Raw genomic sequence first — 19,305 nt, forward strand, 5'->3', positions numbered from 1 at the left:
TTAAAGACAAAGCTGGAGAGACACGGTCAAATGGTTGGAGTCAGTAGGGAAGGGTGGGGGTGGGTTAAAATCCCACCCATGCTGCTGCTCATGCAGTGTCCATGGTTGTGCCTCAGTTTCCCCATTGTGAAGGTGGGAGCAATTTGTCTTTGCTGGGAGAAGGGTGTGGCAGGATGGCACTGGGGCTTTGGTTATCCACATGTACAAAGGCCGGTGCCAGAGACCAGCTTGGATAAGCCAGTGCCGGGGGGGGGGGGGTGCAGCCCAGCTGGGCTCCTCTGCCAGGACATGGAGACAGGTGGGAGAAGGTGTCCTTTGGGTCTGGTGCATGGGAGAAGCCATGAACGTGGATTTTTATGCCAAAAGTGCTGCTCTGGGATAAGGGACTTGGCCAGGGACCTTCAGGAAGCCCATGGTGGGGGAAAGGCTGGGCCTGGTGCTGTCCTGCCTGCTCCTGCCTGCCTGCCTGCCTACTCTGTTCCTGTGGGACAGGCAGGAGGGATGGGCAGCAGAGCGCAGGGACTGGCACCGGAGTGGGTGCTGCATGGCAAGGGGCGCCCGTGGGGAAAGGACTGGACCCTGGCGTGCTTCCTGCCTCGGGACGTCCCTCCCCGGGCTGGATTCTTCCACTTCTACACGGCTTCAGCAGAAGCAGGATCAGGCCTTTACGCTGCAACACACATGGGCAGGAGGGGGCCATGGGAAATATGGGGGGTGAGCAGGAGCAGTGTGGGGCAGAGCAGGGCGGGGAGGTGGGAAAGGCCAAGTGGTGGAGGATGCTGTGCCGCTGTCAGGTCCAACCGCAGGGAAGGCATGGATCCGGGGTGCTGTGGGATCCAGGGGGGCAGCCATGAAGGGATGAGGGTGCCCTGGCTGGGAAGGCTGGCCACGAGGCCACTGTAAACTCCCCCCATCCCAGCCATAACTGAAGTGACCAGATGATGCAGGAATGCCAGGGGGGAGCTGGCAGGCACCCGCCGTCCCTGGTGACACCCTTGGGCTCAAACAAAGGCCTTGTTCGTGGGGCGGCCGAGCTGCCCTCTGAGCCGTGCCAGCTCCCCCAGACCCCCCCTCAGCGCGGCCGCGGTCCGAGCAGTGTAATCCCTGCGGGGAGAGCACATGAAATCAGATGGACAAGTTTTGATGTGAGGCAGCAGCTTAGGGCGGGCTCAGGTTTCCTTTAGGTTTTCTATATTTATCTCCGTGATTTAATGCCAGCGCCAGGGTTTAAATGGCACCAAACAGTTGGCGTGGGGAGAGGGAGCAGCCATCCCTGAGCCGTGCACACATCCCCGAGCCACCCGCGCACCCATGGAACTCTTCGAGACCAACCCTTATTTTTTCCCGGACCAGAGGTTTTATGATGGGGAAAATTTCCTGGGCTCCCGCTTGCAGGGCTACGAGCCAGCGGCGTTCCCAGAGCGGCCCGAGGTGGCCCTGTGTCCCGAGGGCAGGGTGGCTTTGGAGGAGAAGGACTCAGCCCTGCCTGAGCATTGTCCCGGGCAATGCCTGCCCTGGGCCTGCAAGGTTTGCAAGCGGAAGACGGTCTCCATCGACCGGCGGCGGGCAGCCACCCTGCGGGAGAAACGCAGGTTGAAGAAGGTGAACGAAGCCTTCGAGGCGTTGAAACGCAGCACCCTGCTCAACCCCAACCAGCGGCTGCCCAAGGTGGAAATCCTGCGCAGCGCCATCCAGTACATTGAGCGCCTGCAGAGCTTGCTCAGCACCCTCAACCAGCAGGAGCGGGAGCAGAGGGACCTGCGCTTCCGCCCCGCGGCTCCCCAGCCTGGGGTAAGTGTCTCTGTGCATCCCCTGGGGTCCCCAAACCCGGGCTGGGGACCAGCATGGGGGTGACGCTCTGTCTGGGGGCGATCCCAAGCAGAGGCATTGCGAGCAGCTCTGGGACACTGGGTCCTGCTGGGTGGAGTGGGACCCCCCAGCCCTGGGGGCGAGGCAGCTGCTGCTGTTGTGGGCTGGTGAATGCGGCCAGCAGAAATGATCCAGGGCAGCAATGATCCAGCCCCAGCTGTGTGCTCAGATCCCCGGGCAAAGGAGCTGACAGCAGCCTTGGCCTGTGTACGCATGTAGTGGGGGCTGCATGGTCTGGTGCTGGACACTGCATTGAGTGTGGCATGTGTGCCTGGGCTTGGGAGGGATAATAAAGGCAAAAATGAAATAAATAACATAAAACTAAAATAAATAAAATAAGACAAAATAAGATAAGACAAGATAAAATAGAAAAAAATTAAATAAAATTACATTACATTACATTAAATAAATAAAATACAAAATAAAGTTAAATCCCCCTGCTTACAGATACACAAACACGCTCCTTTTTTCTCCCTGTAAAGTCTCGGCATGGCACAAACCACAAAGCCTCTGACCAAACGCCATGGGGGGGGTCACCACCCACTGCGTCCCACGACACCCCGCAGGTATCAGTGCTGCTGGGCGCCAAACCTGCAGCCTCCCTCCCCGCCTTGCGATTGCCGGTGCAACAACACGCTGGTGCATGGTGACTTTCTGATGATCGGTGTGGCACAGCACACCTGGGAAGGGGACAGGGCAGGGGATGAGGGGGTCGGAGTGGGGCCACCTCTGGTTTCTCAGACCAAAGGTGCCAATTTGAGAGCCAGGTGAAGATGTTTGCAGTGGTTGTGTCTTGCCACAGCCCCAAAAAGAGATGCTGCAAGCCAGGCCCCGTCACACTGCAAGGCTTTGGTTGTTTAACCAAGTTTTTGAGAGATATTTTTATCTGTCCTCTGATTTCTGGGGGGTGTCTGAGCATGCACTTCCCCAATCCTCTGAGGCTTTGTATATGGAAATGTATAGATAGCTATAGCTATCGATATAGGTAGAGGTAGAGATGATACAGATATAGATGTTATAGATAGATGTAGATGTAGATATAGAAGTGGATATAGATGGTATAGATATGGATATAGCTATATAGATAGAAATAGATATAGAGACCTAGATAGATATAGATACAGATAAAGAACTTCATAAGAGGCACAGAAAAGAGGGAGTCACAGAGATTCATCTCCTTTAAGACTAAGGGATTTAAGGACCAAAACAGCAGGTACCCGGGTAGCCCAACATTTAGAGCTGAATAAAGGACTGAAAAATCTTTTAGGCTCCATCCTATATATTCTTGGGATTTCCCAGTGTAAATCCAATGTATCCACTTGGGTTTGATTTGGGTGGATTTGTTGGCTGCCCCTGCAAATGTGCCCAAAACTCCGTGGAGCTGTTCCCGTGTCACTGCTGCTCCGAGCCATCCATTCTTCCAGGCATAGCCAGGGATTCACATATTGAGTGCAAAATCCAGTATTTGGCAGGGGGGGGGGGGGTAATCATATCTGTAAGAATGCCCTACTTTAGTGGGAAATAAATCCAAGTTAATTAATTAGCCTGTGCTTCTGTGAACTTGTAGACCCAAAGCACCAGTTCTAGGCTGCTACAAATAGTTGGGTCCTTGGGGTTGCTCCTATAAATCATATTTTGGGTTTAACCTGAGCCAGCATCCACTTCCAGATAAAGACAGGCATACGCAAAAAGTTAATTCAGAGCTTTGCTGAGTAATGCTCTCATTTTTCAGGCTGTCAGCTCTTTTCTCTGAAATAGTCATTCAGCCCCAAATCCACAAATCAAACTGCCAAAAGGTCTTCCCCAGGAATCCCCTTGGGATGGCCTGAGCGTGTCCAGCCCCTGTGTCATTTTTTATGAGCCTGATCAGGTGATTTTCAGCAAAAAGCTGTTTTGCCTAATGACGTTTGTCCGTCTCTAGCCCTTTCTCACAGTCACTGGGTAAAGAGACACTTTGTTTACCTGTAGTGAGCACATGGCCCCATTTCTCCAGAGCCCCCAGAGGAGTTTTTCCAGCCTTTATGGTTAACGAAGCATCTGGCCCTGATGGGTCCTGGGGACCCCGAATGCTGTCAGCTCTTCCAGCTGCTTTGCAGTTGGGGAGGGACATGCCCGTCTCTGTGGGGTCATTGTGCTGCAGTGATTGGGCACCCCGGGGTGTTTTTGGGGTGGCTGGTGGGGTTTGGCCGGGCTGGAGGAGGTGAGACCCATGGTCGGCATCTCGGCTCCTTGCAGGCAGCCAGTGAGTGTGGGTCCGGCAGCTCGTCCTGCAGCCCTGAGTGGAGCAGCCAGCTGGAGTTCGCCACCAACCCTGCGGGTAAGGTCCTCCCTGCCTCATCCCGGTGTCCTGCAGCCTCCCTGGGCTCTAGTGTGGGGGGACAGCAGTGGGGGACACTGCAGCACTTGGAGCAGAGTATCGCTGAACCAACCCCCCCTCCCCCCCCCCCCGCCCGTCCAAGCAGGAGGTGCTCGGAGCAGAGGACAAAAGGAGCCTTGTCCTTCTCTCCCCACTGCTGCTGCATAGATGAGCTCCCCCCAGGCTCATAAATCCTCCAGCACCTCCTTGGCTCAATGCTCTGCAAGTTCAGGCATCTCCCAGATTTTACCTGATTTCACCAAGACGCCTGCTCTTAGGAGCTGAGAAACCGGACTGCCAGCAGCCTGGGGTCCTGGCAGCTTGGGCCCCATCAAGGGTTCATCCATCACCATCCCTTGGCTTGGCCTGCTGCGGTGCTGAGCATCGCCGAACATCAGTGCCCCAGGCTCCCTTTCCCTCCCCATGCCTCTCTGCAGCTGCTGATTTTTTTCCATTACTGCATTTATCACCCCCCTCCCGTTAAATCCACCTGTTTTTTTCCCCAGAAGGCAGAAACTTAAATCTCATTTTCCAATGGGGAATAAAACCTAAAATGTGTCCAAAAGTTTCACTCCCCATTGTCCTTTCCAGGGGAAGGTCTCATCTCCTGCCAGGGTGGGAGCTGAAAGCAGGTCCCCAGGTCACTCTGGCCATGCAGGGGATCACAGGGTCTCCCCGTGCAGAGCCAGGAGCCGTCCCCAGCACATGGACCCCATCCCCAGCAGAGTCATCATCCCCTTGCTCTCTGCAGATCACCTCCTGGCTGACGACGCGACGGAGGACCGCAACCTCCACTCGCTCTCCTCCATCGTGGAGAGCATCACCGTGGAGGACGTGTCCGTGACGTTCCAGGAGGAGCGGGTTCAAAACTGAGCCAGTGCAAACCCCCATGGCTCTTTGAGCTGGTAACGGGGTGGGAATAAGATGCCAGAAGGGTCCAGCCGCTGAAAATCGTATTTACCCCTCCAGCGTTGTGGACTGCACCGTTGGAATCACTTGCCTCCTTTTCCACTCCTCATGAAATGCTCCCGCTTGGCCAGCTGAAAAATAAAGGGGGGGAGAGGTGGGATGTCGGCAGCGCCGTGGCCCCATGCTGGCGGCGGCCCTGGTTCCCGCAAGGGCAGCTGCCCGGCGTCGGGCTCTGCTTCGCTCCCCATCCAGGGGCGATTGGTTTTTGGGGGCCAATGTGTGTGCTGGGTTCGCTTGCTGATTTCTTTCCAAGATGCTCTTTGACCAATGTCTCTCTCTGGCTGGTGTCCTGCGGGCGCTGAGCCCCGCAGAGGCTGCCCGTGCTGTCTTTTCTACTGAACGCTGTGTGGAGTTGCCATTTGTGTTTTGTTTTTTTAATTATTATTTTTGCTAACTTATTTGGATTTTTTTTTTTTAAATAAAGGCATTCTTGTTTGAACTGCTCAGGGCTTCCTTTACTGCTGTCCCCCTCTGTGCAGGTCTCTTCCAATTCCCAGGTTGGGGATTCCTCTGTATCAGAAAATCCAGCTGGACCTCAGTGCAGTCGCTTAGCAGTGGGAACTGGATGTCCCATGCTTAAATCAGCCCTGCAGAGACTAGTGATTTCACTGGTTTGCGACTGGGGCTCAGCCTTGTACCCCAAAAACTCTCGGGGGAGCTAAAGATTAATTATATTTTTAATTTGGGCTGTAGAAAGAAGGCTCAAGCCAGCACTGTTTTAAAATCCTCTTTATTGGAACACACATACATCCTTTCCTGACCCGATCCAGGGTTTGGAGTCCATGCAGTACCAATAATATGACAAAAGAAATAGGGCATCGATATAAAGGGCTCACTGACTCTTCAAATTAAAAAAATATTTAATACTGTATTAGGCAAATAATACACTGAAAAGACATCGTGACTGTATAGCCTCTCAGATATTGCACTTCCAGACAGCACATGATAAGTATAAGGTCATTCCAGCCATCAATAAATATCACATCAGAAATAGGGGCCACACAAGGCAAACGTGGCATGAGGAGACGAAGAGATCCTACGCTACAGGGAAGAAATGGGACGAGTTAAGAGCCTCCTGGATTGATCCCTGCCCATAGCTTGGAGGCAGGAGGGGAGAGCATCTCCTCTGCACCTGGAGGGGAAAGGATGGGCACGTCTCAGGGTGGTGGGTGCCCCCGTCGTGTCTCCCCAGGCACCTAAGGAGGGCCCCCTCTCCAATGGGTGCTGGGTACCGTCCCGGCTGGCAGCAAGCCGTATGGGGCGGTTCCAGCCCTTCCCCACGCAGCTCTTCGTGGACCCGCCGTGCAGGCGCAGCCTCCCCCTACGTGGCATCTGGCAGCACCCTAAAATGCAGCACCCCAACTGCCCACCCCTTGGCAGACAGCCACCCTCCTAGCCCCCATGATGGCCAGTCCCTGCTCCATGCCATGCAGCACCAACCCCGGCAGTGGCCCCAGCCCTCCCTGCCGGCAGCTCCTTGCCCGGCCACCCCAGCATGAGGATTTTCACGAGCCTGAATCTTCCTTGGCTTCGAGTCCTGTGGGCAGCAGCATCCCTGATGCCCGGAACTTGGGCAAGTCAGTGCAGCAGCCCATGGCGTATTGGCAACATGAACGAGGCAGGAGAAAGGTTTCCAAATATCGCAGCCCTTTTGGGGTGTCTCTGCTGCTCTGCCGGATTGCACCACGCTTCTGCCAGTGACGGAGTGGGCACCCAGTGAGTGCATTTGTAGCCCGGCCAGCGTGGGGAGAGGTGGGAGACAAGCCACAGGCGGGAGCCACGGGGAGCCAGGGGAAGCAGTGGGGTGCACAAGCAGAAGGGAGAGCATCCTTTTTGGTCCACAGCAGCAAGACTGCAGCGTCTGTTGGTTCGGGCCGAGGAGCAGGCGCAGGCTGGGCTCTTGTCCTGAAAGGCAGCCAGCACATGGCCATACAGATAGTGGGGATGTGCTGAGAAACAAAGTGGGAAAGGCCCTGTGAGGATGGCGGCTCATCTCCACCCGTGCACCCACAGGCCAACAAACCCAGATAGAGTTGGTAATGAATCCTCCTGGCATGGGGGAACCATGCCCCAGGGTACAGGAGGATCCCAGGAGACTCTCTGAAGTGCTTGACTATCCTTCCCTCAGCCCAATGGGACCCCCCTATCTAGGATGGCATTCTGGGGTCCCCAGTGGAGCTGTCTGTCCAGGGACTGCACAAACCACACGTGGTTGGGATGCTGAGCATCCCTTCTGCATTATCTCAGGGTCCTGTAAGCCTCAGGCAGCAGTGGGCTTCTCCCCCACCACTGAGATCTCCATGGTCCTCCATGGCAATGCAAACCTTGGTGAAGGCAGACACCCTGCCTGGGTGATGCTGGGCAGAGGACTCTGGGCCTCATGATCTCCTCTCGGTCCCCATCCAGCTCTGAGGCCTCAGTCCCCCTTGCACTTACCCAGGGCTGGGCTGGTTCCCGTCACACTGACCCTCAGCAGGAGTATGTCCGGACCGTAGAGGTCTCCAGCCTTGGCGACCCAGAGGCACCAACTGGAAGTAAGTCAAAGAGCAGAACATGCAATTAGTGACTGCTCCAATCAGCCCTCGGCTTCCCGCCAAAACATTTATTAGGCAGCATCTGTGCACTGAAGCCACATGAAGATAAGGGTCAAAGAAAGAGGTATGTTTGGCCAGCTCTGATGCTCCCAAGGCTCCAGGGTATTTGGAAAGTTGCCGCTTGCCAACCCTACTCTTGGGCAGTGAACACCCTACTACCAGCGTCTGGGTGCTAGCAGACCTAGGGATTTTGTCCCAGGTTTCATTGCCCTCAGCCAGAAAGGCTCAGGGTAGAAAAGGTCAAACAAGTTTTACCCAAACTGCTGGATGGAAAGCTTTGAAATTTGAGCAAATCTGGAGACAGGAGGAGAGCTGGGCCTGGGGCTTGAAGCCAGAAGGTGAAAGCCTAACTTTCTAATGCTCATTCACACGTTCATTTCTGAGTCTGCTGAAGCCAGCTCTGCACCACTGGGGATATGGCAGGTGATTTGGGACAGTAGGACCAGGGTGCCTGGTCCAGGGGACAAACTGGGGTGACCTGGCTGGAGCTTTTGCCTCCCTACACAAGGGACCAAGATACCGTGTAGAAAGGAGTCATGTCATGTGGTGGTGGGGCAGAGCCCAGGATATGCGTGCTCAGCTAAAACACACGACAGCCAGCAGCAAGCATGTCAAAGCAGGTGCCTACCAGCCCTGGGAGAGTGGCTGCTCAGCAGCACTTGGACTGAATTGAGCTGGTTAATTAAGTCCCTTTGGGGATGAACAAGACGGGCCCAGACTGGGCTGCTGCTTCCTGACAGCCCCCAGTGCTACCCCTATAGGCTCTGACTTGGATGCCAAACCCAGGGTGAATAACAAATATCCCTATGTCATGCTCCAATCCAGCCCTATCCCTTGTCCTGGAGGTTTGAAACAAAGAAATCACACACCAAACCAGAGTCTGAAATAACCCTCCTGAAAAAAACATTTGCAGCAGACAACAGCTCAAGAATGACATGGATTCAGCATTGCAGGTGATCAGCAAGCCCCTCTGCGTCTCCTCTCCTGGTGGCACATTGTTCCTCTTATTCACCATGAGGTCTGAGCAGGGGTGGGAGAGGACCCTGGGGAGAAGGGGGTGATCTACCTTCTGGGGGCATTTTCTTGGCAGGGGCAGATGGAGGGGGCAGGGGCACCAGGCTGGTGACGCGGAAGCCGGCGGGCAGTGTCTCGGCTGAGCCGCTGAGCATGTTGATGCTGTGAACGTCTCGTGGGCGGAAGCGCTTTCGCCAGGACGGAGTTCGACGGAAAGTCTTGTCATCACCCTGTGAGGGAAGAGCAGGTTATAGGCCCAGCATCAGTGGCAGCAGGACCTTCTGCCCCTGTGAGATACCAGCTAACCTTCCACCTAACAAGGGTGTGCCTGCACAGGGAGACCAACTCAGTGCAAAAGTGTGTGATCAAACTGGGCCAAGGACATAGGAGACCTCTCCGGGATCCCATGACATAGGCTTTATCCTTTCCAGCTTGCCTATCTCTTCTTTCCAGCCTGCCTGCAAAGATGCCTTGGAGACATCAACACACAAGCCCCAGTAAAGATCCCAAGGGATGCATCTAACCTTGGCCAGATAATGGCATCTGGAAGAGCCTGCTTCTCTCCGTGCTCTAGAGCCCTGACTGGCTCTGCTATCATATCTCATGGAGGAAAGCTATACATAGGAGAGATCTAGATGAAATCCCACCTTCAGTGACTCAATCTGAACAGTTTTCTGGCTGCTTAACGGGGCATCTCTAACCCACCATCTTTACCCACTGCAGATGTGTCATGCCCAGAACATCCCTGACTCAAGAAGGCAATATTAAAGCAGCTGGCAAAGAAAGCCAGGTGAGCCTACTTGAAATTCAGCCCACTGAGCATGAGGCTAGAAATGATGCACAAGACTCTTCCTCACCTGCCTCCACAGCCTGGCAGCACGTTCCTCGGGGTCTTGTCTAATAGTTTTAGCTTATTCCACTAATACTGCTCATGTGACTGCTCTAGAGAGCCTGTGATGCACTATTTGACACCACTGGACAAGGAGGGAGAGAGCAGAGGTCCTGCCTCTCCTGTGTCTTGCACAAGAACAGGTGCTCAGCATGATCTGGACACAGGAGAGATTTGGTACTCACATCATCCAGCCTCCGATCTGTGCCCAAGGCGAGCAGGTTGTTGAACTCCCTCTCCAGCACTTGTCGAGCCTGAAATTAACAAAAAATGAGCATTCCTTGTCAATGGAAACAGTTTCCAGCACAAACTCCCATCCAAGGAAAGCCTGAGAACAACAGAGAAAAAGCCCACGTGCCATCTGAGATCTGCTTTGAAAGGTAGAGTTGAGCTGGTGGGACTGGTGGAGTCACACCCCAGCTGTGTCTCATGCTGGCCACCCTCCTCTAAAATCCCCCAAGGATGCTGCTCTTACCTGCGTGTTCTGCGTGGGGATTTGCAACACGAGCGCCAGACTGTTGTGGTCAAAGTTTTCATCAAGGGCCAGGAGCGCCCCGTGCACCCCGCTCTCGACAAGGTTGTTTGCATACTCGCGAAGCCCGATGGACTGGATCCAGTGAATGACCTGGTCGTTGGTCCACACCAACACATCTGCAAAAGAGCAAGGGCATGTCTCAGGGCCAGGTCAAAGCACACTCTTGTTTTTGCAGGGACCTGATGATGTCCTGAAGTCCGTTTGCACTGCCCCAGGCTGACCCTGGGACTCTCCTTCCTGAGCCAGCAGCAATACAGAGTGCTCAAGTGCCAGAACAGCTCACTTCAATTTACCAAACTAAATGCTGAAATAACAGGCAGAAAACAACTGTGAAAATTAATCCTAAGAACCCATGGCTTCTGGCATAATTAGGGGCATTATCAATAATGAGATGTAATCTAAGCAGCAGCCAGATGTGCAGGGAATCTCAGGACAGCCAATGAGGAAGGGGAGGCTGAGCAAGCTGGGGGCTGTCCTGAGCATCTGAAATGGGCAGGAGAAGATGATCTGATGCTCGGACTGGATCTTTTCTGTCTTGACACCCTTCCTCCCTCCTCATTCCTGACTCGACTAAGCTGCATAAATGCACTTGGAGCAATCTGTTGGAGAAATACTGCAGAGAGGTCCCCCCTGAGAGAACAGCCCTGTGGGCATGGTTCCTCAGAAATAATGTTTTTCCCTAAGCAAATGCTGTGTTAAAAATAAGGGATAGGAGAGAGACCATCACTGGGCATCTCTTGGGATGTTTCTCATCTCCTTCTCCAGAGCTGGATCGTGTATGCAGCTGCTACCTTTGATTTCGTGTTGTGTCTCTTCTCGCCTCCTCTCGAGCTCTTTGCGGTCGTAGTTGAGCCTCTTCAGGCACATGATGCCATACTGCAGGCTGGTGCTGCAAGGACACAAGATGTCACCCACCCCTCAGGAGGGCTCAGCATTGTGGGGCAGGTGGCTTAGAGAGACCCGTGGAGAGACCCACTTCCCTGCTCGCTCTCCATGTGCCCAAAAGACGCTTCAGTTCAAGGTTGGGTCAGGACAGACACGACCCAAAGGGAAGATCTTAGCTGGAAAATGGGGAATGTCCCTCCCTTCCATGGTAATTCCCCATTCCATCAGTTTTACCCTGTTCTACCTGCCTGAGAGCACATGGATCCAAATAACAGTACTCTGTGCTTGGTGGCTGGAGAGGGAAGGGGGAACCCGCCCATGGGGGCTACTCCAGGCTGAAGAGTTCATCCCCAGAGCAGGGAGGGCCCTGGCAGGCCCAAGGACACAGCCCCATGGGTCAGGGTAGATGGTGGTACCCCATGACAGGGCTGGATACTGGTGCTTGAGCAAGGTGGTTGAGATGGCATAAGCCTTCTCGAAGTTGGGCTGCTGGCAGATGACTGCTCTGCCTGCCAATGGGGTACCAGGTCTTTATTTTTGCCCATGGTTTGCTCCACAGCCAGAAGAAGGCTTGGTCCTCTGCAGTTTTGCTACAAGGAGTGTGATGAAGGAGAACATTTGCCCATATGAGCTGCCCCAGACCACATAGTTCAGTTTAGCCTAGAAGAGCCATCCTCCAGCACCAGGACTGGCCATGACAGGGAGAATCCCTCAAATTGCCCCATCCTTTGCTCCATGTGCAGACACTGCACGCCAGGCACCTCCCAAAGGAGAGGACTCACCGGTGGAAGCTGTCCACCATCTTCAAGTGCACTCTGAGATCTTTCTTGGTGAGGTGGTCCAGCATCCGTGCATCAACAAGACACTCCATGAAGTAGCTGCGATACTGCGGGAGACCCAAGCTGGGCAGCCACTCATTCCCAATCCACTCATGGTTCATGTCCCCATAGGCCAGTGTCTGTGGACAAGCAAATGGAGAAGCTAGGGAGAAACCAGTGCTTGGTGGAGCTGCAGACTCCCAGGAGACCAGTGACAGTTCAGTGCTGCAGCCTGAGGACCAAACCTGGGCCGGAGAAGTTTAATCCTAGTTTGTACTGAAGGTGCTGGAGGGAACAGTCCTGTTGGCCATGGTCTGTGTCCTACTGATGTCTCCCAAGGAGACAAGCAGTAGCCAAAAAGCAAGCATAAGGGATAGTTGGACTTTATGACAAGCTTCTTCCAGAAAAAACACATTCATGAAAGATGAAACAACTAACTAAGAAACAGACTTCAGTGCATTCCCAACTGATTTTTAAGAAGCTTAGAAATCACCAAAAGATCTACTTCATGACTTCAAAATGGAAAAAAAGGTCAGTTTGGGGCAGAAAAACATCCAGTCACTTTCACTGCAAGCTGATTCGGGGTCCAAAAATGAAATAAAATCCACCAAAAGAAAAGTAAAACATTTGAGAGTGATAAAACCAGAAGAGATGGATCCAAGCAGGACTGCTTCCTCCCACCTTGTCAGTTCATGAAAATGGTCTATATCCTGAACTTGGGGCAAAAAAAAAGGTGAAAACTAAATGTCTGTGCAGCTAGAAACCTGCCTCCCATGCAGGGTGGCTGATCACTCTTAGGTGGGGGTTTTTAACACAGAATCTGTATCTTACAGAGAAGGTCCCAGAAGAATTCACTCTGCCTGAAGCAGAGGACACTGCTTGATGCAAGGTCCAAGGAGGACCGCCTTGTACTTGAAAGATGGCTCAGAGGAGCAACCACAGGGTGCAGGTTCAGACTCCAACAAGAACTTGGTGAATACTGATGCCCCAAGCTCACCTCCGGGGTGTCCTGCTCTCCCTCCAATAACCACCCCACATACCGCCCGCAGAAAAGGGTGACACGGGGACCTCACCTGTGCCCAGCTGCCTTCCTCTGTGTCCTAAGCGTGACATATGCGGCATGTCAATAGAAAGGACAGGTAAAGTCAGTACCCGGCGGCCCTGCACCATGAAAGCATATGCCAGGCATGCTGTGCATGGGATCCCTTGGCATGGTGTGACCCAAAGGGGATGGGGATCGGTCTTATGGCTGCACGGCTTGGGGAGCTCAGCCTTGTTGACAGGGTGCTGGGGACACCCTGACCCTGCTGGGTTCAGGTTTCACCCCATCTCTCAGACAAATAAGGAGGATACAGGGTGAGGCTTTTCTCATGGGCCTTGGGCTGGAGATGGCACAGACACTGGGAAATATGGGTAGTTCTTGGGTCCCCCAAAGACAGATGCAGAGAGAAACCTAAGCTTCAGCTCCTAGGTCACACCCCCAAGAGGGGCCGCCCAACCCAATTTGCCAATTTCGTAGCTATTTCCTCCCTTGTCAACCTGTGCTGGTTTTGCTCAACCTTGCAAAACCTGCAAGGGAAAGTGTCATGTCCCTGCTGTAACTCAGAGCTCTCCTTCCCCAAAAGGCACCTGCCAGTTACAGGTCTGTGCTACTCAACCAGCAGACAAAAACTTCAATAAAATGCCTAATTCACACAACAAATCCAAAATGCTGCCCCTGCTCTGACACATGGGCATAGGGTCATCAAGTTGCAGATGTTGCAGTACTGCACCACTCCAAAGGAGCCAGAGCTTTTGGGAGCACAGCCACATCCCTCTGAGGGACCCCACGCTCTCAGCCAGTGGTAGGGACGCAGTGGGGACAATATTTGGGTGTGCTAAGGTCAATAGGAGATTACACTATGACTCCTCTGGGTGCTCTCATGCATCTATCTTGAGATGACTCTTGTTTTGTTTCTTTCATTTCTTTCCTCTAACTCACAACCGACAAACTACTCTAGAAACCCAGCAAAACCCACAGGGGCTTGACAAAGGAAAATACATCTGATGGTTTTTAAGCCAGTTTTAGAAATTGTTGGGATATTAAAGGTTGAAAGATGGTTTCTAAACAGGTGCATGGTGCTGGCCAAGAGCTGACACATGAGACGCAGCAAAGATCCCCTTCCCTCCCGGGGTTTAGCACATTAATGCACGCCTGGAGCTCAGCTCGGTAACCGATATGCTGTGCAGCAGCAGTGGGGCTGGTCAGCCTCACCGTCTTGGTGGAAGTCGCCATGTTCTCCATCTCCTCATGTGTGACCCAGACGTTTCCTGAGGACTGCAGGGAAAAGAGAAGAGTGGTCAGGGTAATCCACCATGGAGCTGTGGCCTCAGTTCACAACCGTGCTGGAAACAAGCTTGGCTCAGGCTGATGGAGGATCAGGCCACCCTTGCGCTTGGAGCTGTACTGTGGAGTTCTCACAGTGTCCTTGCAGCTCAGCCTGGTGGCACCTCACTGCCCATAGGGACCCTGGGCTCTCCATGCAGCCATGGAGAGCACAGCAAGGACCACGGGCCCTTTGGCTGCCTTTATACTTTGGCGTTATGATCACGGAGCCTGCAGACTTGTCTCTGACAGCGGTGACCCCAGCCATGGCCATCTCAGGGGCACACAGCACGCTTGGGGCCTTTCTTTCTGCTGGCTGCTTTTCTACCAGATGTGTCTTGGCATTACTGGGGCACAATTAACCTCTTGAGGGGTCTGGGGACATGATCCCTCCATCCACTCCATGTCCTATCCAGGGCAAGACTGGGATTTGCAGTTGCTCTGACTTGCCCCAGGAATTTCACACGGTCCCAGGAAAAGGCTTGTATTGAAATGATTGAGAAAATGGCTGTGCATAACCGAGTTGGCCCTGTAAACCACACACATGCTGTTTGGATGGGATTTTATCCTCTCCAGGGCAGACAGTCTCTAAGCTTTGCTCTTTGCAGGCTGCTCAGCAGGGTCAGCCTCTTGCTGACAACCTCTGAGTGTGAGGACAGAGCATTTGCTGGTGCCTCAACAAGAAAGGGCTTCACACTCGATAGCCGTAAATTATCTTTGTGACTGAGGACAAGTGTCTGGTGATTTGACCGGTCCATGAGGGAACGTCACCCCCTTCATGGCCGTGCTTGCCTGTAACACTGGGACTCCCCGGTGACCTATGGACCACTGTGGTCCCAAAGAGTCAGGGAAAGGAGGGCAACAAGAGTGTTGTCCTGCCCCATGGAGCAGGGGGAAGAGGGGGTCTGTAGCATGGAGCACTTACTGTCCGTGAGGTGGGTGGTGCCGAGGGGCTCGTGAGAGAGACCATCTCCTGGATGGCCAGACGCAGCTTCAGGCGATGCAGCGCATTGCTGATGCCAATCTCCCTCTGGATCTCGGTGTCGGACAGGGCCGACATGATGGCTCCGCTCTTCACGTTGGCTCGGCAAGCAGCAACGTACCAGGCTGGCATCCCCACCCAGAGCTGCCAAAACAGGGCAAAGCCAGTGACTGCCTTGTTGACTTAACCTAACTTCCTCTGGCAGGATCAAGGCCATCCTGTTTGAAGCTCAATATCGAAGTTGGATACCCACATGGGGTTCCTTTTTTGTTTGTACCTTGCACAGATGGCCTGCGGGCAGCCCAGCATCCTTATATCTGATGGACATAGCACAGGGAAAGAGCACCCACTGAGCCTTTCAACTCAAAGCTCTAATCAAACTACAGACTTTGTGAGGGATCTGGGGATCTGCTCTGCTCCCCCAGGTTTTGCAACCACCAACCACGTGCATGGACCAAGCATGGTGGGACTATGGGTTGCTGTATTGCTGCTGAGGAAGCACACTACAGACCGGCGGCAAATGCAAAGCCATTGGTACATGGGGATGATGCACGGGTGTGCTCTGCCTCACCTCCAGCCAGGAGACAACAGTGGGGCCATCCCAGTGAGCAAAGGGCAATCCTTTCCTCCGAGCTTCTTCCAGGAGTTCATGCCTGGAGGGAACAGAAGCGGAAGAGTGATTTATTGGGGGCTTGTGGGGAAGGGAGCAGCTCTTGAAAGGGCATGTACGAACTAGCTGGCAGCAAAGCAATAAAGGAGCTAAAAGGGCTCAAGAGAGGGTGAAGAGGAGAAGCCTTTCCAACAATTCCCAGTCCCATGCCATGGCTTCTCAGCCATCAGGCAGGACATTTTCTTGCCGGGGCAGGGAAGGAAATTCACTCACTTCTTCCGCAGGCGCCGATCCTTCTCGGCCTGAGCACCCAGCTTGCCAAGTCCCAGAGGGTCCTGCATGCCCACCTCCATGTCGGTCAGCAGCACTGTTGGGCAGGCAAGACATCCTCTGGTCAGTGTGATGTCCCCAAGGTCAGCATGACATCCCCCAGGGTCAGGGTGGGCACTGCCACAGTCCCCATACCAGGGTGTTGGGGATGCACAATCGCAGCACAGGAGGTGAGTCTCCATTTCCATCCCACCCCCACAGCTCCACTGCATCCCTGGGAAGCCCAAGGGGATCCTTGCCTGCCATCCCTCCTGTTTCAAGATGCTCAACATTAAAGCAGTGAAGGATTTAGGAGTAGAAAAGCAGCTCCCACCAAAGGGCTGTGCAAAATCAAGAAGGTCCCATGGGGAGGGAAGCAGATTTGGGGACATTAAAGATAAGATACAGTGATGGGGGGTCACTATCCTCACTGCAGCTCTTGCAGAGCATTAAGACTGATACCACGCTCATGCCAGAAAGGGCCGCAGGGCAGAAAGCATCAGGATCCAACTGCCCTGAAGCTGCAGGGAGCCCAGAGCCAGGGGCCCCAACATCCCCAAAACAGCAGGGGTGTCCCTGCTCCTCCGCCTGTCACCCCAACAGCACCCCAAAGCCAGACAGTGCCATGAGGCGTTCAGAGAGCCTGGCCCAAGAGGACGCCCGCCCGGCACGGATGGGAATAGGGCTGCTCACGGACCCTGCCCCGTGGCCCCTTCTCTGCTCAGCTGAATCAAGCGACCCTTCTCTTTTTTCCCGAACAAGCGCCCGATGGAGGATTTGATCCCCTTCCTCTTGGAGCCCTTGTGCAGGGAGTCCTGGCTGCTGTTGCTGCTGGGGTTGCTGGCCTGCTCCTCCAGCGAGCTGGGGATGGAGGAGGGAGAGGAACAGCAAAGCCTTTAGGTTATTCCCGAGCAGCGCACAAGCTGTGGCAAACCCCAGACCGTCCCACAATCCCACACTTGCCCCATGTAAATCCTCAAACCAACAGAGCAGGCACTGGTGTTAGATCCAAAGGGTGCTCCACATACCTCTTCCCATCTTCCTGACTTAGCGCAGGATGGCCCAGCTTCTCCAGCCGCAATGTCCTGGGTGAGGATGGGGGGGACGTCTCACATTTGATGGTGGTTTTATCCTCTCGGCTTTCATCCCGAGCTGCAGGTGACTGAACAAGCAGAGAAGGCATGAGGCTGGGTGGCCAAAGCCCAGCTCCATCCTTGCCCTGCTGCCTGCCTCTCTCTTGCTCCATGGAGGCATGGCCAAAAGAGCCACCAGGGCCCTGAGGCTTTGCCACGCTCCAGGATTGGCCTGAACTAGAGCTCTGGCAATGGCTCGAGATGCCCAAGCAGATGGGGAGGATGTGGCCATATGGCCAAGATCCTGGGAATAGGGAGGAGAGAGGATGCAGCCCCATGGTCCGGGTCAGGGTGTGGGGACAGAAGCTGCTGGCCCTCAGCAGAGGGCTCTGAGGAGCACAGATGAGAATGTCCCAAAGACACCCTGTCGCCAGAGGGGACACAATGTTTGAGGACCCAGTGGCTTTCTGAACCTCCCCATGTCCTGCCAGACCCCCCAGGCTGCCAGCCGGCACATCTTTAAGCACCTTACAGGATCCCCATGATCCTTCTGCTGAATCCCTGGGGTCCCCAGCTCCATCCCGCGCCTGCTGCACCCTGACCTGGTGTGGACAAAGCCAGGAGCAGGCTGGAAAAGGGGCTTGGACAAAAACCAACGGGATGGGAGCCACTCACTAGCAGTTTCCTCCGGTGCTTCCTCAAGTCGCTGGGCTGATTGCAAGGGGGAAAGCGAGAGAGACACAGAAAGGGGGGCAGTTAATGGAGAAACCCCCCCACAGAGCAGTCCCGGGGCCAGGCGTGCCAGGCTGGGAGACAGCAAACATGGGCACCCCCGTTCCATACCACCCTCCCGCACACCCGTGTAGATGCTGGGGCATCGCTCCCACCCCACACCCTGTCCAGCCCCCCATCCACCCCATGTGCCTCCTCACCAATGTCATGATCCCCATGCGGTCGAGGTCCTGAGCGGCACTGCGGGAGGAGAGCTTGGGGGTGGAGCGGCCGCTGAGCGGTGGGGATGAGCTGGCCAGGGACAGGGCCGTCAGCGAGGTGGGGATGGAAGCCCTTTTGCAGAGCTGGGTGAGGTTGAGGCCCTCCATGCTGCCGCTCGTGACGCGGGTCTCCAGCTCCTCCGCACGGAGCTCGGTGGACTCCTTCTCCTCTTGGATCATCCTGGGGAAGCAGTGGGGCTCAGGGCTCCTGGCTCCCCACCTTTCTGGGGAGTCATCTCACACCTCCCAGCCATAGGATCTCCCTACCATGGGGAAATGCACCTTGGGTGCTGTGACTCAAGCCCCCGATCTCCAGGAATGGCAGCAAGATCCCTCAGGATGCCCATAAACCAGAGCTGAGACACACCACGATTTCTTTTAATATTCATGGGTGACTTTTTTAAAAAATAATGATCTTTTCTGTGAGCCAGCACTGGTACAGCTGAAGGACAAGGAACCATGTGCAGGAAGGACCAAGCCCTGTGGCTGGATGTCCTGGAGCCATTTCCTTGGCTGAAGCTGGACCAAGACCTCAATTTTAGGGCATCAGAGCCTCCTCCCACCACCTGGCAGTTTGTTGCCCCCCCGGAGCCACTTCAGAGCAAGGCAGTGGTGGGTTTTGGCCATGGTCGCTACCTGATCTCCTCATTGATGGCATCCAGCTGCTCCTGGAGCATCATGGCCAACGTCTGGGCATCTGAGTGCCCACCAGGGGAAAGCACGTCCATGGAGCTGAATAGTGTCTCACGGTCATCCTCGTCCACATCAGAGATCTCAGGATCGCTGTCGAAGGCATGAGGCCCCGTGGCCAGGACGCTGCCTGCCTGGGCCTGCTCCCAGTCCTGGGGGAACAAGGTCCACTGGTCCTACACAGCACTCCCATGTCTCCAAAGCCAAACTGGAGACCTCCATGCAACAGTCACACCTCAATGCAACCCCAATGGGAAACTCTTCCTACCATGTTACTCCCGTCCACACACTAGGTGAAGAAAATTGCCCCATGTCCCCAAATCAAGGACACATGAGACCAGCATGCAAGGCAGGA

At 54.5% G+C, this 19,305-nt stretch overlaps 2 protein-coding genes across 7 annotated transcripts in view; one reads left to right on the forward strand and one right to left on the reverse strand.

Moving 5' to 3' along the window:
- Positions 1 to 1,311: 1,311 nt before the first annotated feature.
- Positions 1,312 to 5,098, forward strand: MYOG (myogenin). Of its 2 annotated transcripts, none has more exons than XM_049832455.1 (3): positions 1,312 to 1,795; positions 4,109 to 4,186; positions 4,977 to 5,098. In XM_049832455.1, the coding sequence occupies exons 1-3, from the start codon at positions 1,312 to 1,314 to the stop codon at positions 5,096 to 5,098; spliced, it is 684 nt and encodes a 227-aa protein (XP_049688412.1). The 2 variants fall into 2 exon arrangements, with proteins under 2 accessions (XP_049688412.1, XP_049688411.1); XM_049832454.1 differs by having other exon boundaries at positions 1,312 to 1,791; positions 4,105 to 4,186.
- Positions 5,099 to 5,926: 828 nt separating this feature from the next.
- PPFIA4 (PTPRF interacting protein alpha 4) overlaps positions 5,927 to 19,305 on the reverse strand; it is a 60,343-nt gene continuing 46,964 nt past the window's right edge. For 3 of the 5 annotated variants that reach the window (XM_049832810.1, XM_049832807.1, XM_049832812.1), the window contains 16 exons: positions 18,897 to 19,102; positions 18,201 to 18,441; positions 17,944 to 17,979; positions 17,224 to 17,357; positions 16,893 to 17,056; positions 16,160 to 16,253; positions 15,848 to 15,929; positions 15,220 to 15,420; positions 14,184 to 14,246; positions 13,003 to 13,029; positions 11,894 to 12,069; positions 11,018 to 11,115; positions 10,167 to 10,342; positions 9,877 to 9,945; positions 8,855 to 9,032; positions 5,927 to 7,722 (listed from right to left, as the gene is read on the reverse strand). In XM_049832810.1, the coding sequence (XP_049688767.1) occupies positions 7,664 to 7,722; positions 8,855 to 9,032; positions 9,877 to 9,945; positions 10,167 to 10,342; positions 11,018 to 11,115; positions 11,894 to 12,069; positions 13,003 to 13,029; positions 14,184 to 14,246; positions 15,220 to 15,420; positions 15,848 to 15,929; positions 16,160 to 16,253; positions 16,893 to 17,056; positions 17,224 to 17,357; positions 17,944 to 17,979; positions 18,201 to 18,441; positions 18,897 to 19,102 (2,004 nt within the window). In that variant the 3' untranslated portion in view covers positions 5,927 to 7,663. The remainder of the gene's footprint in view (positions 7,723 to 8,854; positions 9,033 to 9,876; positions 9,946 to 10,166; positions 10,343 to 11,017; positions 11,116 to 11,893; positions 12,070 to 13,002; positions 13,030 to 14,183; positions 14,247 to 15,219; positions 15,421 to 15,847; positions 15,930 to 16,159; positions 16,254 to 16,892; positions 17,057 to 17,223; positions 17,358 to 17,943; positions 17,980 to 18,200; positions 18,442 to 18,896; positions 19,103 to 19,305) is intronic. The other 2 variants (XM_049832808.1, XM_049832809.1) reach the window with 2 other exon arrangements.

The sequence above is a fragment of the Accipiter gentilis genome, chromosome 29, assembly GCF_929443795.1.
Source record: "Accipiter gentilis chromosome 29, bAccGen1.1, whole genome shotgun sequence".
NCBI classification, from domain to species: Eukaryota; Metazoa; Chordata; class Aves; order Accipitriformes; family Accipitridae; genus Astur; species Astur gentilis.

Excerpts from the sequence above, each read along its gene's own strand:
- MYOG (XM_049832455.1), top strand. The coding sequence starts at position 1,312 with ATGGAACTCTTCGAGACCAACCCTTATTTTTTCCCGGACCAGAGGTTT. Across the intron at positions 1,796-4,108 it reads GGCTCCCCAGCCTGGGGTAA|CCAGTGAGTGTGGGTCCGGC; the intron begins GTGTCTCTGTGC and ends CCTTGCAGGCAG. Across the intron at positions 4,187-4,976 it reads GTTCGCCACCAACCCTGCGG|ATCACCTCCTGGCTGACGAC; the intron begins GTAAGGTCCTCC and ends TGCTCTCTGCAG.